We start from the raw sequence: 19,154 nt of genomic DNA, 5'->3' as shown, positions 1-19,154 counted from the left end.
TCACACTCTCTCATTTCAGTGTCGGCTTGCTTCAACTCAACTTTTTACTGAGTCGAGTCGACTTGCAAGAATCACAAGTCATTAATGCCCTAATTTCCATATCTATAGACATAACAATTCATTGACACATTTAAAGTATCATCATCACATATTACTCAAATGAATTAATATAATTAAACTCAATTCACACAAACCCACATTTGGTAATGATCCAATAGGAGGGACTGAGCATACTCCCTACAATGGAGTAAGGCACTATAAAAGGCAGCCTGATGCTGCAATCGGGTCCTTTCCTACTAGGCAGGATGCATGGTATGAAAGGTAATATTTTCAAACAAACCCCTGCGACTTAAATAATCTGTTAGCAAACTTTAACCTGTGTTGTGTGATATCATTTATGCTATTATATGGGGAAAATACAGGAAACTTAAGTCATCTGTAGCTTCAGTGGCAGGATAAACTGACAATGGCGTCGTAATGTCTGATTTTACACTTAGTTGCGTGCTGAACATAGCCGATCTACAAGCTCTCAACGCGTCACAACGCAACGTGTTGTGAGCTTGTAGATTTCTATTTTCAGAGTGCAACACTGGCACAACCAAACATAAGATTTCTTTTTTTTTTCTACTGGATCTCTTCTCCACTAGTCCCCTCATTTTAGTCTAGTTTGTATTTGTTGACATTTTCAATATATTTAGTCTCAGTTTTAGTCGTCATGGATACATTTTTATTTAGTTTTCCTCAGTGAAAAAAGTTAGTTAATGAACATCTTGCTCGTCATAGTTTTAGGCTGCATTCACACTAAAGAGTGTGGGGGGGGGGGGGGGAGTGGAAACCAATTCATTCCCTATGGAAGTCACATGGATTCATGCCTTCAAGTCTCTTGGGGTAGGGCGTTGTCGCTTTAAGCCAAGAGGCTTGGAAGAGACGGGTGACTTTACTGTTTGTATAGTCTAGTAAATCTAGGGAAAAAATACACTCAGGTTGGACAACATTTTATTATTTAGTTTTAACTGAGTTAGTTAACTGATCCTGTTAGGAAATTAGGTCTACTAGCCAGGATAAAAAATCTACCATGATCTGCTCACTGCTAATACCCACAGTGGCCAAATCAAGTTGGGCTCCCATGGACTCTCTATACAGGAGGAAAATACCCAGAAAAAAAAATCAGCTTTAAGTAGGATGTGAGGGGTCTAACTAGGGTTTGTCATGATGCTGAATCCATTGCAAGCATTTGTTTTGCACAAAAAACATTCCTTGGGCTAAAAATGGCCCCAGAAAATGATGGTTTAGTGATGAAAAGTGATGAGTCATCAAAAAAAATCATCTTTTGTTGGCGTTTTCTGGGGCCAATGAATGTTTTTTGTGCAACACAAATGCTTGCAATGGATTCAGCATCATGACAAACCCCTAGTTAGACCCCTCACATCCTACTTAAAGCAGATTTTTTTTTCTGGGTATTTTCCTCCTGTATAGAAAGTCGATGGGAGCCCAACTTGATTTGCAGTGAGCAGATCATGGTAGATTTTTTATCCTGGCTAGTAGATCTAATTTCCTAACAGAATCAGTTGAAAAACTAAATAATAACATTTTGTCCAACCTCTGCCTTAATTTTACCGGACTAGTATGGAGGCTTTGTCAACTGCACCCATTGGTAATAATTAAATCTAGTGTGTCCTCTTAGTCTACTTGCCAGCCCATAGAGCCCCATTGTGAACCCGGACATGTTGAGTACACCAATGTTTTCTGTTAGAAATGTTGAGTAAGGGTCCCCAGCATTTAGAAACTGCCTGATGCTAACTTGTATATGTTGAGCAATTTTCATAATTTTCATAATTTGCTTTAATTAGCATAATCACCTAAGGATATGTCAAAAACTGATTGGCCGATTTGAACAATATTTGAGTGGTTTTGTGGGTTATTGAGGATGCTGAATCCTTTTCTGACATTTTCTAAATTCAAAACGGCCGTTTTAAACCGGAAATGGCCATATACGAACTTAAATTATGAAAATTGCTCAACATATGCAAGTTAGCATCCGTCAGTTTCTACATGCTGGGGACCCTTACTCAACATTTCTAACATAAAACATTGGTGTACTCAACATGCCAGGGTTCACATTCTGGCAAGTGGACTATCTGTCAATCCATTCACATGTTGGGACAAATCAAACATGTGAAGTGTGGCAGATAATTCTATGGCATTCTATAGCAGCTCCTCCCCGAGGCTGAATGCTCTGGCACTCAGGGAGGAGCTCTAAATGTTTAAGGTATGACAGTATGTGATATAAGAGTCTCAGATGCACAGCACAACTTCACTGCTGAAGTCATTGCCTGGTACCATTAATTGCTTGTATTGCCCTTAATGTTTTTTTCCCCCCTTTTCCTGTGGATCTCGAATATCAAACTTGTTCAAAAGAGGCTTTATCTCCTGTTCAATTGAGTGAATCCATTTTTGGGATTTGTCTTCTTTTAGATTCTTGTCGTTAACCGGCTACCACATCTACATCGAACTAATCTCTCAAGGCAGATTCAGAGCTACAACAGCAGAGTGTGCAGTTTTTTCCCACTCGTTTTGCCAATGGCTTCTCAGATTGACATGGACATGGCTGCCCCACTGACACCTGAACAGACTGCGGAGCTCAAGGAATTCTTTTCGCTGGTCGACAAGGACGGCGACGGCGCCATCAGCACCACAGACCTAGGCGACGTGATGCGCACTCTGGGTCAGAAACCCAGGGAGGCAGAACTGCAGGCCATGTTCAACAGAGTGAACCCACGTGGCAAAGGAAGCGTGGACTTGCCAGAGTTCCTCACCATGATGCACAGTGAGGTGAAGGACATCACGTCAGACGGCGAGGAGGAGATCAGAGAGGTGTTCCGTTTCTTCGACACTGACGGTAACGGGTTCATCAGTGCTGCCGAGGTGCGCCATGTGTACGCCATGCTGGGAGAGAGGCTGACTAGTGAGGAGGTTGAGGAGAAGATGAGAGAAGCGGGCACTGACGAAGACGGAGAGATCAGCTTTGAAGGTTTTTTACGAATGATGACGGCGAAGTGAAGGCCTTACACGGATGTGTCTTTTTTTCATGATAAGTACTTTATTTATTTTTAATACAATGACAGACACATACAATACACAATGGAAATACAATCAAAGATGGTTTTTTTTTTTATGATAAGTACTTTATTTGTTTTTTTATACAACGACAGACACACGCATTTACACAATGGAAATAAAATCAAAGTTCAAGCACACATGACCCACGGACCACCGTCAAACCAACATGATACTGAACACGTATTCCAGTAGGTATTTCACTAATGAGCAAGGAACGCCTCTTTTATGTAGAAGATTTAATAAAAAGCAAGTCTCTTGCACACCTACAAGCGTACATGCGACAGGTGCGTAGGAGAATACCACATGAACTACCAAACGAATACTGTAACACTGTTGGGATTGAAACAGTATAACAATGCATGGACAAAGTATACAAGAAAATAAATCTGCATTTCACTACTGCGAAAAAACAACTTCAACTATATTTTCTGAATTGTATATATTTTAATGTCCAATAAAATTAACTATCTACTCAGATTTTAATATGATCTTGTTTTCTTTGTTACAATGGATCCTTGAGTTTGCATACTCTGCAATAATACTGCTTTTGTATTGGGGTTTGATTTGAATGACACTTGGGGTTCAGTATACGACCTGTAGCTTAAACAAATTCTTGTTTCAATTATTCTGCAACCAACCCAGTTGATGAGCATAATTATGCACCCTTTAGCGTACAAATTATGTGGTGCTCACATTTTATCATCAATTAGTTTATGTACTGTAGATCACAATGAGCAAATGAAATTCAGCAAAATCTTTTTTCTGAAGGACATCCAAGGGGTGGTATACCAACTTGTGCTGCACACAAACGTTGGTATACCTATCTCCTATTTCACTGCTATCACAGTTTTCAAAAATTCTGGAAAAAATTGTTTCTACAAGACTAGACAGCTTTATTGAAAAACATAACATATTATCTGACAGTCAATATGGTTTTAGAACTGGACGTTCTACTAACATGGCATTGATGGAGCTTGCTGAAAAACTGACATCATCAATTGGAAATAAAGAATATGCAATAGGTATCTTTCTTGACCTGAAAAAGGCCTTTGACACAATTCACTTTGATATTCTCCTGGAAAAAATGGAAAGATATGGAATTAGAGGCGTTGGGCTTAATTGGATAAAAAGCTACATTGAAAATAGACAGCAATATGTTCAAATTGATGAATATAAGTCAGCATGCTCCAACATCACCTGTGGGGTACCGCAAGGATCAATATTAGGTCCTAAACTATTCATATTATACATAAATGATATTTGTAAGGTATCAAGCATTCTGAAATGTGTGGTTTTTGCCGACGACACAAACATCCTTTGTGCGGGGGAAAACATTAAACAACTACTGGATGTGGTCTCAGCTGAACTCTACAAACTAAAGCAGTGGTTTGCCTTAAATAAGTTATCTCTGAACCTAAAAAAAACCAAATTCATGATTTTTGGAAATAAAATCATTCCACCAAACACTCCAATTGAACTAAAAATTGACGGTATTCAACTGGAAAGAGTTTACGAAAATATGTTCTTGGGAGTAGTAATAGATCATCAATTAAATTGGAAATCCCATATACAGTATGTGCGGGCAAAAGTGGCAAGGAACGTTGGTGTCTTAGGGAAAACAAGGGACATACTTAATTATACGTCTCTGTTAACCCTGTACAATGCGCTCATACTGCCTTATCTGTCCTACTGCCTGGAAGTGTGGGGAAACACATACAGTAGTAATATTCATCCTTTATTTATATTACAAAAAAGGGCCATAAGAATAGTACATAAAGTGGGGGTTTATGAACACACAAATAATCTATTTTTGAGGTCTTGTACATTGAAACTTCCCGACCTAGTAGAGTTCAAAACTGCTCAAATGATGTTCAAAGCAAGAAATAAACTGCTTCCAGCTAACATTCTTAACATGTTTAGTGATAGAGAAGGTGGCTACGAACTAAGGTGGGAACTCAATTTTAAACAAGGATCTGTTCAGACCACCAAAAAAAGTATGTGCATTTCTATTTGTGGAGTAAAGATTTGGAATAGTTTGACAGAAGAGATCAAACACAGTAAGAACATTTCACAATTTAAAAAAATACTCAAATTAAATATCCTGGCCAAATACAGCATTTCATAGTCTCATTATCATTATCACTTATTCGTACTTGTTAGTATTATTATTTCTATTATTATCTCTTACAATTACTTTGTAACATATCTCTGTTTCTTGAACTGTTATTATAATTGGAATGTATCAAGTCTATTTCCTTATACATTTTGTTTTTTAGTTTTTAAATATTTTTTTCTCTTTTTTCTTCTTTCTTTTCTTTCTTCTTTTCTTTCTCTTTTTTTTTTGAAAAAAATAATAATAATAATAATCTGAACACTTATAATTAATCAATGACTTAATTCATGAACATGTAGGATAGGCATTCACAAGCTTTCAGCTTCTGCCTATTCCTTTTGATCACCTGTAATAATGATTAAATGAATGTATGACCTGTATGAATATATGATGATCAAATAAACTAAACTAAACTAAAACTAAACCTGCTTATTTGTCTTGTGTTACAAGTCACAACACATCCCAAGCTTTAGTGACGTACAAAAGGTCAACAGCTACAGTATGCATGCTTATTGGTGACCTGCTCTTCAGTCAGATGCTGCTGAAAACTGCAGTCACTGCATGGAATGGGAGATTTCCTAACACTGTGACTTTCATAAAGTGGTTAAGTGTTAACTGTTATATCCACCAAGAATGTGAGGTCATGAAGCTAATCTTGGCCATCAAACTCTTGGCCCAGACTCTCTCTCTCTCTCTGCCACTTCCATTTGTCATTCATGAATTGTCCAATTTCTGCACATAATTGTGGGAAACATGCGGAAACAGCCCCTCTGTTCAACCAGCGTGGAGTTCAGTGTAGAAGGGTGTCACATGAAATTGTGTACCATTTTTTGGGGGTCGTTTTCAGTTTTTATGGACATTGTCCATGTTGAGGCTATGTCTTAAATCAGGGGTCTTCAACAGGGGGTCCGGGACCCCTAGGGGGTCCTCAGAGTTACTACAGGGGTCCTCCAAATCTTTGTGTGATAGAAGCTTTTTTTCTCCTTTTCTATATTAATCTATATTAACCACTTGAAGCGTCCATATTCTGACAACTTAAAAGCAAAGTGGTTTTGTGTAGAGGGGGAAAAGAGCAGACTAAGTACAGAGTGAAAGGTCAAGTTTATTAAGTATTGAGGGTGGAAATATCTGGAAACACACATTTACATTAACCCAAAATACACTGATGATTGTGCTGTCAAACCATGAAACTACAGTATATGGTATCTATGGGTTGTGGGGGTCCCTGCTTCATCTCGCTCTCAACTAAGGGGTCCTTGGCCTGAAAACGTTGAAGACTCCTGTCTTAACCCATTTAGGCCTGAACACATTATGACGCAATATTTTATGCTTTAAATATTGAAAAATAGCAGATATACAAGCTCACAGCGCGGCACCGAGTGCTGCGCTGCGAGCTTGTAGATCTGCTATTTTTGAAAAAGTCATGAAAATGTGTGCAAATCTTTGAATATATGTATTTTCAAAGCGAACGTTTGTAACTCAAATGTTGCTTCTGGGTGGTCCCTGGAACTAAATATTTTGAGTTTGGGGTCCGTGACCAAATACACATCATTTTGGGGGTCCTTCACATGAAAAGGTTTGAGAACCACTGACATAGTAGTCTATCAAGAACAGACTAACTGAGCTCCATATGAGTGAAAATGACCTTTTCTTTGACGATGGCTGGCCAGATTGCTGACATAGAAACATAAGTTTTTTCAAAAAAAACTTTAGAAGGATTCAAAAGACAGTTATAGAATCGGGTCAAAATTCAATTTTTTCACGATTTTTCAAAAATAGCAGATCTACAAGCTCGCAGCGCGGCACTCGGTGCCGCGCTGTGAGCTTGTATATCTGCTATTTTTTTATATTTAAAGCATAAAATATTGCGTCATATTGTGTTCAGGCCTAAATGGGTTAAATAATGCGCCTTGGTGTATAATCTAATCTAATCTTGGTGTATAATCTAATGCAAATTGCTGAATTATTCTGGATTTTGTGTCTTTTTCCCTGAACTTTCTCTTTTGGGGTTTCACAACACCTGTTTTTTTTCCTGATCACGTACGGTACACCATCTGCAGTGGTGTAAAGTAACCAAGTATAATTTAATGTACTGTACACTTTTGAGGTATTTTTACTTTACCTGAGTATTTCCAATTTTTAGTACATCCACTCAGTGGCGGTTGGTATGTATATTGCGCCCTAGGCGAGGTAGTATAGCGCCGCCCTATGGCCGCGCGAAGCGCGGCCGAAAAATCGGTTATTTGCGGGCAAATTATGCATTTTTTCAAGTTATTTGCGGGCAAATTATGCATTTTTTCAAGTTATTTGCGGGCAAATTATGCGGTTCGGTTCTACACGGCGGCAGAACCATTTTGGGCTTAATATAATAGGGTTTATAAAAGCATGATCTGACTGTCTTAGTCTTACCTTGGGCTGGTCAGGAGGAAATGGTTCTTTCACGCACAGTGAGACAAAGTCCTGGCTGATAGAGCCTGCCTGAGGTCTGTGTTTTGTAGAGGAAGTCAGGTACAAAATGATCCTCTCCATGTGATGTTTCAGGGCAAGCAGCTATATTATAATATCTACCGGTAGTCACGTCCATAGTAGTGAAGAGCTCGAACTCCATGCTTTATTTTTAACAGATGTTGTTTTCAATTTCAATACTGGCGCGTGAATATGACATCACATCAGGAGGGGAGGGGGGGGGGGCTGCCTGGAGCTGCCAGCCTCTATCACTACCACCAGGGGGTGTTGTTGTATTCGGTCTGAGTGGACTGTTGATCTTACGTCTGCTCTGCAGGGCCGTCACTTTACTTTTTTTTTTCTTTTTCTTCTTCTGGCGCCCCCGCAAAGTGGCGCCCTGTGCAATGGCCCCGCTAGCCCCCCCTGCCGGCCGCCCCTGCATCCACTCCACAACATCTCAGAGGCATATATTATACTTTTTACTTCAGCTTGTAGATCTGCTATTTTCAAAAGATATTTATACATAATGAAAACTGCACTGTAACTGTAAACTGACATTCTGTATAGTGCAGGGGTTCCCAAACTTTTTTGTCTCAGGGCACCCCATAAATATTGTTTTAATCCAAGGCACCCCTACATTATAATGTTCACTCCCAGCACCTTATATTTATAGCATATCGCCTTTGTCGGGTGGAAACCTTGTATGTCCAAAACCGTTTGTTTTTTATCATCTATAAAATGTACTAAACTAGTGAAAACAGCAGATAGATCGGCTGTTTTCAATAGTTTTGTGCGACTGTCTTGTATGATGAAGCAGGGCTTTGCTTTACCAAAAGATGTAAACATTTGAAACTTGGAGAGAGGTTTTTGCCCGACAGTGACAATATTTTAGTGATTATGTTGCGAGGAAAACGTTGAGATAATAGCCATTTTGGTAAGAACTGACTGAAAATCGGCACCCCTGGACTGCCGTCACGGCACCCCAGGGTGCCCCGTCACCCACTTTGAAAACCCCTGGTATAGTGAGTACTTTCTACTTTTGGTACTTAGGGTTAGGGTTACATTTTTATAACAATACTTTTGTACTCAAATACATTTGAGATACTGTGACAGAGTATTTCTACATTGCAGCATTGATACTTTTACTTGTGAGTGAGTACTTTTTCCACCACTGAACCAGTGTTGTTTTTGACAGCAAATTTGGATTTAGTTTTAGTCATAGTCTTTTGAATAAAATGTCATTTAGTTTTAGTCATAATTTAGTCACCTGAAAAGTTTTAGTTTTAGTCGACTAAATATCATATGATTTTAGGCGACTAAATCTACAGTTGATTTAGTCAACTAAAATGTATTTTGGCAGGCCTTGATGACATTGTAATGGCTGATTTTACACTTGGTTGCGTGCTGAACATAGTGGAAAAAACACAGTCGACAAACATTTTCGAAATCAACTCTCCACTGAACTGAACTGTTTTGTGGGTTTTCAGAACAACACGTGTTGCTAGTTTTTCCCCCGGTCACGGACGGTGCACCATCTGTCCAGTCAACCTCCAGTCTGCTCAGGGACCCTCGACGAGGCCGGAGTAAACATGGTTGTCATGGACACCATGCTCCATGTACTCGCAGGCAGCAGGTCCAAGACGCGTCAACAACGCCGCACCATAAATATCCCTGACTGTGTGCTCCGTCAGGATCATGTTACACTCTCGTCAATTGCAGTAGAGGAGACAATGAATGGCTACACCAGGGTTCCCCAATTAGTTTTCCTCAAGGGCCGAATCATTTCTAGGGTACCAATCCGAGGGCCACAGCATTGCGGGGGGCAACGGCGGCGTTCCCGCTACTCCAGCGACAGTTCAGATATCGTCGTTGTCGGGTGAGAATCTTGTATGTCCAAAACCGTCCGTTTTGCATTTATCATTTAAAAAAATGATTTAAACTAGTGAAAACAGACGATCTACAAGCACACAACGCCTCGCACCGTGAGGCGTTGTGTGCTTGTAGATCTGCTGTTTTCACTACTTTTGTGCGACGGCCTTGTATGATTACACATTTGGACATACGAGATTTCCACCCGACAACGATATACAACAACAACGATATACTAGTGTTGTTGCTACTCTTATACCACCATTATTACTGGGGTTGGTGAGGGCCAGACAGTAGCCCCCCGCGGACCGCAGATGGCCCGCGGGCCGCCTATTGGGGAACCCTGTACTACACTATATAAACTAGAGGTGGGACGTTTGCGAACGAATCAAGTCTTTTGAATGGCTCCTTGATATGAACGATGGGATCCGGTTCGCAGTGGGGAGCCGTTCCTTTCTAATGAACTTACTTACTTACTTATCCTCTTCGTCCCGGGTGGGACATAAGGCCGCAATCAAACACTGCCACTGAGCCCTGTCTCGTGCTTTGGCCTGCGCTTCGTCCCATGAGAGACCCATCTCCTTCAGCTCCGTCATCACCGTCCTTCGCCAGGTGTTCTTTGGTCTGCCTCTCTTTCTTTTCCCAATCGGGGTCCATCTCAAGGCAACTGGAGACATCTGAACAGATACAAATACTCATTCATTCCCATATCTGTTAATCTGCTAAACTCAGGCCGTTAGTAGGGGTGATGACTCTGGTGTAATGTGGTGTAATGTATGCACTTGACCTGTATGTCAGCACTGTGTGTTGTGCACTATTCGTTGTAATTTACTTTCTGTCTGTCTTGTCCTGTTGTATGTTATGTAGCAGCCTGCATGTCCAAGACAAATTTCCTTCGGGACAAAATAAATGAATCTTGAAATCTTGATTCTTGAACTTTGGGTAACCGTTGTTTCTAATGAACAGTTGGAATTAAAATGCACTTGTGCAGTAGCTCACCTTGTCTCCTGTCCCCGGCAGACTGGGAGGCCCGTGTACAAGGAGGGAGGCCCGTGTACAAGGATTCAAAAGACACTTATAGAATCGGGTCAAAATTCTAATTTTCACGATTTTTTTAAAAATAGCAGATCTACAAGCTCGCAGCGCGGCACTCGGTGCCGCGCTGTGAGCTTGTATATCTGCTATTTTTCAATAGTTAAAGCATAAAATAATGATACACAAAATGTGTACCCATTCTAAATGGGTTTAAAGTGGCTAATGTGTTCCCCCCCAGTACAGTAGCTCACCTTGTGTCCTCCTGTCCCCCGGCAGACTGGGAGGCCCGTGTGGACAGCCACGGCAGGGTCTTCTACGTGGACCACGTCAACAGGACCACCACCTGGCAGAGACCCAGCAACGCCCCCAAGTGCAACCACACTCTGCCCCGCTCCGGATCCGCCCAGCAGATGGAGCAGCTCAACAGGAGGTGAGAAGAGGAGAAGGGGTAGTGGGAGAAATATGTGAAAAAGGTGTTCACTTCCGGCAGAAAGCGTGAAAATTTGCACCTAGGGGTATTTTTGTGCGCTGAATTCAAAAATTGACGGTCCCAAGCACTTTTCTCAAATTCACTTTTCTCTCATTCACTTACCATAGGGTTAGGGTTAGGAAAAAAAGACCCCCCAAAAATCTTCTTTAAGTAGCATGTGAGGGGTCTATCTAGGGGGTTTTCATGATTCTGAATCCATTCCAAGCATTTGTTTTGCACAAAAACATTCCTTGGGCAAGAAATGGACCCCACAAACTATGGTTTAGTGATGAGTCATCACTTTTCAAAGTTTTGTTGTGTCCATTTCTCGGAAAGGAATGTTTTTCGTGCAAAACAAATGCTTGCAATGGATTCAGAATCCCGAAAAACACCTAGTTTGACCCCTCACATGCTACTTGAAGAAGATTTTTTGGGGGGTCTTTTTTCCCTAGTATGGTAAGTGAATGAGAGCCACCAGATCCCATGGGAAAAGTGCTTGGGACCGCCAATTTTTGGATTCAGCGCACAAAAATACCCTTAGGTGCAAATTTTCACGCTTTCTGCCGGAAGTGAACACATTTGCCTTTTTTTGTTACATATTTCTCCCACTAAAGAGGAGAAGGGGAGGGGAGAGGCAGTGGTGTATAGCAGTGGCGTCAGTTCAAGTGCAGCTAAACTTGGCAAGTTAGAAAAAGCCTGTATCCAGTGTTGGGAAAGTTCACTTTAAAAATGAACTAGTTCAAGTTCAAGTTCAGAACTTCTAAAATGAACAAGTTCATTTTTAGTTCATAATTCCCCATTATGAACTAAAGTTCATGGTTCCCCAAAATGAACTACATAGTTCTTTTTTAGTTCTTTTTTTAACCATATTTTTTTTATACTTTTGGCAATTCAAAAAAAAAGGGGAAAAAAATATATAAAGGTCTATATATATATAAATGTTTAGACGTTTCTGCATGCTATTATTTGTCAAAAGTATTGACTCAGCCCATATTATATAGAACCACACACAGCAATAATTTCATCCAACTTAACATTGAGGTGCCCACAATATCAGTCTTCCTGCACCCTTATTGTGAAGGACTGCATGTAATAACCATGTTATTGTCTCATTGTGTGAAATATCATAATATTCAAAAACAAATATTTGACTCCAATTGATTCCCCACACAGTATTGACTTGATATAGCAATAAAAAATAATATATATATTACACAGCAGTTGTGGGGAAAACTAAGACATTGTTCAAAAAACACAATTCCGATTTTGGTCATTTTGGAAATAGGGCAAAAAATATATTTTTCTTCAATCTACTGTCTTGACACTCTAACCAAAATTGTGCTATAGACCATAATCTACAAATTGGAAGTGAAAGAAACTTTAACACACATTTGAAATGAAAACAAAAAATTACATGTACAGGGAACCCCACTAGAAAAAAACAAAAAGTTACATGTACAAGGAACCCCACTAGAAGGCAGACGTTTCTAAACCGTGCACAGCATGATCCGCGTTGGTTAAAATAGCTGATCTACAAGCTCACGTTGTCTCGTGGATGCGACGCGTTGTGAGCTTGCAGATCAGATATTTTCGCCGTGCAACACACATAGGACAAAGTATAGTCAGTCAGACTCAGGCTTGCGAGACGAGGAGGAGATTCACAGTGCAGGAGCAGAGTGCAGAGTAGACAGCACAGCACCGCATATCAACGGAGCCTCCGACGAACGTTCACGAGGCACTGCTGCGTGCTGTGCCTACTATTGGAGCACGTGAATGAAAAGAGAGACGAGAGGAGCAGAGGACAGACGACCGCGGAGGCGCGGACCGCCGCATGAACGGCCGACGAACGCCGACGAACGTCGTTCACGGGCGTCAGAATGACCGCGTTCGACAATATCGTTCATCAAGCGAAAACAATTACGTTCAGTTCACGTTCGCCCAAAATGTGAACGTGTTCATGAACGATCGTTCTTTGAACGCGTTCGGGTACAACACTGCCTGTATCAGAGTCTGGTCGGTGTAGTGCCGTGTAGTCTTTTTGAGCGTTAAAGGTGATACACCATGAAATTTCACTTTTCCTATTTTAAAACCTTTTTTTGGGGTCCCACTAGCACCTTCTATCCTCACAAAGTCCCATTTCTGACCGTTGTGTCTTTCTCTGGTTTTGAGAAGGCAAAGGTTAAAAGTATCCCACGGGTTCTTAAAACAGGCTGTCCAGATTTGCTGCCGATTGTGACGTCATCATCGGCCGTTTTTGAAGATCTTTTTTTTTTTTTTCAAAAAAGATTTTTTTTTTCAAAAGATTTTTTTTTCAAAAAAATATTTTTTTTTTCAAAAAAATATTTTTTTTTTCAAAAAAATATTTTTTTTTTCAAAAAGATTTTGGGGGGGTGGCGCAGTTCAGGCCAAAGGTGGTACTGCAGCTGAAATGCTCTGAGAGCCATTCAAAAATGAGAGAGGCTCTCTATTCAGGTGTGGTAATTTAGCCTCAAACCTTTTGAAAAACGTTTTTGGGACATAAACAATATGACATAAATACTTTTTAAATGCATGGTGTATCACCTTTAACGTTGTAGTTTTATGACTCAAAAAGACTACACGGCACTACACCGCGGTGGATAGCCTTCCACCGCGGACCCGACTCTGATACGGGCTTAAACGTGCCACAATTAACAATAATGCATTGCACCTGTGCAGCTGACCTGCGGAACCTGGGAATATACCATTTTGTCAAGATGGGGAGAGTACAAGTGTGGAGAATATAATTATAATACCTTGTTAAAGTGACCATTTTGTTAAATTCTGCACTTTATTTTACTGTAATTTAACAACATAATAACCAGCACAGATAGACAAAGAGACATTCATGGATTTATTTAAAAGTAACTTTTATTTTCCCCCCTGGACCCAGGGTATGGCAGCTGCATACCCCTGCCATACCCAATTGACGCCCCTGGTGTAAAGTAACTAAGTACAAGGAGAGGAGAGGAGAGGAGAGGAGAGGAGAGGAGAGGAGAGGAGATTGTACTGAGAATACTCAGAAATGTTACACTGACCTCTGCTGGTTGTATAACGAACTAGTCTCCTGTCAGCTAGAAGATGGGTTTTCAAAGTGGGTGACAGGGCACCCTGGGGTGCCGCGACGGCAGTCCAGGGGTGCCGCGAGATCATTTGATAATATTTGGAATTTATTTGGACACTTATATATATATATATATATATATATATATATATTTAGTATCATTTTAAACTTGAAGTAATTTTCAGTTCTAATAAAAATGGCTATTATCTCAACATTTTCCTCGCAACATAATCACTAAAATATCGTCGCTGTCGGGCAGAAACCTCGTATCTCCAAGTTTCAAATGTGTACGTCTTTGGGTAAAGCAAAGCCCTGCTTCATCATACAAGACCGTCGCACAAAACAGACGATCTACAAGCACACAACGCCTCGCGATGCGAGACGATGTGTGCTTGTAGATCAGCTGTTTTCACTAGTTTAGTAAATTTTATAGATGATAAATACAAAACAAACGGTTTTGGACATACCGTATAAGGTTTACATCCAACAACGACGATATGCTATAAATTTAAGGTGTGAAAATTTAAGGAGTGAAAATTATAATGTAGGGGTGCCTCGGATTAAAACAATATTTATGGGGTGCCTTGAGACAAAAAAGGTTTGGGAACCCCTGGTATAACGAACTAGTCTCCTGTCAGCTAGAGAAAGGTCTGATCAGGCTGTATGTGAAACAAACACCACTATACATTTCCCATTTCATTTTGACAAGAGAATGTCCATATAAATAGGTTTATATAGCAGCCAGGTAGTCTCGCGTGGCCAGCAGACTGTTGACTCCGTGATTTGCAAATGCTCCTGTCATACAGTCTGGGGTAACGTAAAAAGAGCGATGAGTATCCGGTTAAAGCAGGAGTGAAGCCTCCTCCCCACTTCCGTTTCGTTTTTAACATTGCACATATTTGCTTATCAGAAATGACATTTTAAAATATACTTTCATGAACGCCAGAACGGAAATGCCAGCTTGCATTAGGCCCCTACTCGCCGTTCAGGAGCTGTGTGTGAAAATGTGTGCAAATCTTCTCATATGTATTTTTAAAGCGAACGTTTGTATCTCAAATTTTGCTTCTGGGGGGTCCCTGGAACTAAATATTTTGAGATGGGGGTCCGTGGCCAAATACATGTCATTTTGGGGGTCCTTCATATGAAAAAGTTTCAGAACCACTGACATAGTAGTCTCTCAAGAACAGACTAACTGAGCTCCAGTTATGTGAAAAGGACCTTTTCTTTCACGATGGCTGGCCAGATTGCTGACATAGAAACATAGTTTTTTCCAAAAACCTTAAGAAGGATTCAAAAGACACTTATAGAATCGGGTCAAAATTCAAATTTTCACAATTTTTCAAAAATAGCAGATCTACAAGCTCGCAGCGCGGCACTCGGTGCCGCGCTGTGAGCTTGTATATCTGCTATTTTTCAATAGTTAAAGCATAACATGATGATACACAATAATGTGTACCCGTTCTAAATGGGTCAATGAAGAAAGCGATGAGGTTATTGAAATGACCAGACACAAAAAGCATAATAGCAAACTAATTCTAGGTTAAATGTGTTTCCAGTCTGCATCGACGTGGTCATAGATGAGGAAACGGGTGCTCAGGGTTGCCAGACCAGAAAGAGAAGAAATGTAAAAGTCTTTGCAGATGCAGAATTTATTGAGGAAAACATATCTGTGAACTGAGCCGCAGGCTCGCATTCGGAGCTTGTGGAGCTGCTGTATGATCAAGTTAGATCAACGTTTTCAGGCCAAGGACCCCTTAGTTGAGAGAGAGAGATGAAGCAGGGACCCCCACATAGTTTCATTGTTTGACAGCACAATTATCAGTGTATTTTGGATTCATGTCAATTTGTGTTTTCAGATATTTAACCACTTGAACCGTCAATACTTAATACACTTGACCTTTAGCTCTGTACTTGGTCTGCTATTTTTCCCAAAGCTCTTTGACGAAAATAGCCGATCTACAAGCTCACAACGCCTCGCAGCGCGAGGCGTTGTGAGCTTGTAGATCGGCTATTTTTGGCTTACGTTCTCAGAATATGGGCGCTAGGGTTCAAGTGGTTATTTTAAAAAAGGAGAAAAAAAGTTTCTATCACTGAAAGATTTGGAGGAACCTCTGTAGTAACTCTGAGGACTTAGGAGTTAGGGATTTGATTTAAACACAAAAAGTTAGAACACAGAGATAAGAGGTTTCTGCGACAGAATTGTCCAGCTTAGCAGACCACAGGGTCTCCAGATGGAACGCCTCCACTCTGGATAAATGTTTCCCCCGCGAGACGTTTCTGTTCTAATGACTGCACCGCAAAACCATTTCATGTTAAAACCCATTTAGGCCTAGAATTATTGAATGCTTTAGCTATTGGAAAATAGCAGATCTACAAGCTCACAGCGCGGCACCGATTGCCGTGCTGTGAGCTTGGTAGATCTGCTATTTTTCGTAAAAATGTGTGCGAATCTTTGAATACCGGTATATGTATTTTCAAAGCGAACGTTTGTTACTCAAATTTTGCTTCTGGGGTGGTCCCTGGAACTAAATATGTTGAATGGGGGTCCGTGGCGAAATAAATATCATTTTGGGGGTCCTTCACATGAAAAGGTTTGAGAACCACTGACATAGTAGTCTCTCAAGAACAGACTAACTGAGCTCCAGTTAAGTGAAAAGGATCTTTTCTTTGACGATGGCTGGCCAGATTGCTGACATACAGTACCAAACTGTTTGTTTTTGACAGCAAATTTTGATTTAGTTTTAGTCTCTTGAATAAAATGTATTTTAGTTTTAGTCATAATTTAGTCACCTGAAAAAGTATTAGTTTTAGTCTAATTTTAGTCAACTAAATAGCCTATCATAAGATGTATTTTGGCAGGCCTTGATGGCATCGTAATGACTTTTACACTTGTGTGTTGATAATAGCCGATCTACGAGCTTGTACGTAGATCTGCTATTTTCAGTGCGCAACACCTGAGAGCAACCAAATATAAAATGACTCTCTTCTCCACTAGTCCCTCTCAAACATTTTAGTCTAGTTTTTATTTTGTTGAGGAAATTGTCAGTATATTTAGTCTTAGTTTTAGTCACCATAGCTTAGTTTTTATTTTGTTTTCGTCATTGAAATAAAACATAGTCGACAAACATTTTTCGTCATCAAACATATAATTTTCGGAATGTCTGAGTGAGTGTCTGTCTGTCTGTCTGTCTGTCTGTCTGTCTGTCTGTCTGTCTGTCTGAAACAGCGTTTCTCCTCAGTGGCTGGAGCAATTGATCTGAAATCGCATCACCATTAGCATATGAACACACCTGACATAACTGTGAAGCCCGTTTGTCACTTTCACAAATCATATGCTGTATATTAGCATTTTTATGGTGTATCTACTATCTATTCTGCATCTAGCATAAGGCATATCTATTCTGCATCTAGCATGAGGCAACATGTTTAACCAGCTGTGTGTGTGTGTGTGTGTGTGTGTGTGTGTGTGTGTGTGTGTGTGTGTGTGTGTGTGTGTGTGTGTGTGTGTGTGTGTGTGTGTGTGTGTGTGTGTGTGTGTGTGTGTGTGTGTGTGTGTGCAGGCGGGTGGGCGGGTGGGCGGGGGGGACACAGTATCTCTGTAGCCATTAAACAAAACGGGTATTTCTTATGTGCACAGTGCACATCCCATAACCCACACACTGCACATCATTTCGGAGCTCATATCTTTAAACGGGTAAGGGCTAGTAGTTTTAGTCAACGAAATCAACACTGGAATCAATCAATCAATCAATTCTCTCTTCTCTTGTAGATACCAGAACCACCAGAGGACCATGGCAACAGGAGAGGATTCTGGGAATCGTAGGCTGGAGAGAAGTAGCAGTACGGACACATCAGAGACTGACCCTGCACAGACAGGTGGGACATGTGGATGTTTTGACTGCCATCTGAAAATAGTTTGTGCCAGGGATCCCCCATACAAGATTTGTGTTGTTGAAATATTTCACAAATATTCAAAATGTGTTCTATATTTTTTGGGAAAATAGACGATCTGCAAGCTGAGATTTTCAAAAAGACTATGCACAATATATACTCCCTCCTTGGTGTAGCCTGGAGCGTTTACGCATACGCGAGCGTCTTCACGGACAGTACGCGCGTATGCACGAATTTTTTGGTGTAGTCCGGCCGTTACAGCTCGTGCATGATTACAAACATACTGTATGAGAGCATGTGTTCAATCAATCAATCAATCAATCAATCAATCAATCAATCAATCAATCAAAACTTTATTTATATAGCACATTTAAAAACGACAACGCCGACCAAAGTGCTTTACAACAGAATAAAAACAGTGGAATTGAAAAACAATACAACCAAAGTACAGACAAATTAACAAACAAGCGAGAAGAAAAATAACAAAGTTAAAATTAAAAGCTGCAGTTAAAAGCCAGATTAAAAAAGTGAGTCTTAAGAAGGGACTTAAAAACCTCAATAGACTGGGCAGACCTGACACGAAGAGGAAGGTCGTTCCACAGCCTAGGGGCGGCCACGGCAAAAGCGCGGTCGCCCCTAGTTATGAGTCTGGCAGTAGCAGTGGGGTTCAATAACGAAAGGTCGGCTGACCGTAAGGCTCTAACTGGGTTGTATGGTTCAACCAGTTCAGCCAGGTAGGTAGGAGCCAGCCCGGTAATGGATTTAAAAGCAATTTTAAATGTTCATTCATAATCTCTATAGACATAAATTATGATGATGATGATGATGATGATGATGATGATGATGATAATAATAATAATAATGATAATGCAGTATATTACCTTTAATACAAAACGTGTAGCTATGCTTTACAAAACTATTACAAGAAAAACATGATTTAGAGGAAAATTGTAATAAAAAATAAAAAGCCCTCATCTAAAACTTCACAAGACATCACAATGAGATTGTAGATCTGCTCTTTTCTAATGGCCAAAGTATAAAATAGGCCATAAATGGTTATATAAAGGACATAATCAATCAATAAGAAAGTTAAATGGCAAATAAAACGTAAATCAATTCAATTAAGATTA

General features: G+C 40.3%; 1 protein-coding gene across 1 annotated transcript in view; it reads left to right on the top strand.

Annotated features, from left to right (window-relative positions):
• The window catches only part of hecw1a (HECT, C2 and WW domain containing E3 ubiquitin protein ligase 1a), a gene marked incomplete at both ends in the record, with an annotated part of 258,365 nt that overhangs the window by 163,750 nt on the left and 75,461 nt on the right, over nucleotides 1-19,154 (top strand). The window contains 2 exons of the mRNA XM_080751651.1: nucleotides 10,859-11,012; nucleotides 17,903-18,009. Coding sequence (XP_080607777.1) covers nucleotides 10,859-11,012; nucleotides 17,903-18,009 — 261 coding nt within the window. The remainder of the gene's footprint in view (nucleotides 1-10,858; nucleotides 11,013-17,902; nucleotides 18,010-19,154) is intronic.

The sequence above is a fragment of the Nannobrachium achirus genome, assembly GCF_963921795.1.
Source record: "Nannobrachium achirus genome assembly, chromosome: 21".
NCBI classification, from domain to species: Eukaryota; Metazoa; Chordata; class Actinopteri; order Myctophiformes; family Myctophidae; genus Nannobrachium; species Nannobrachium achirus.
Note: the sequence above shows the minus strand (reverse complement) of the source record. Positions and strands in the feature narration are given on the sequence as shown.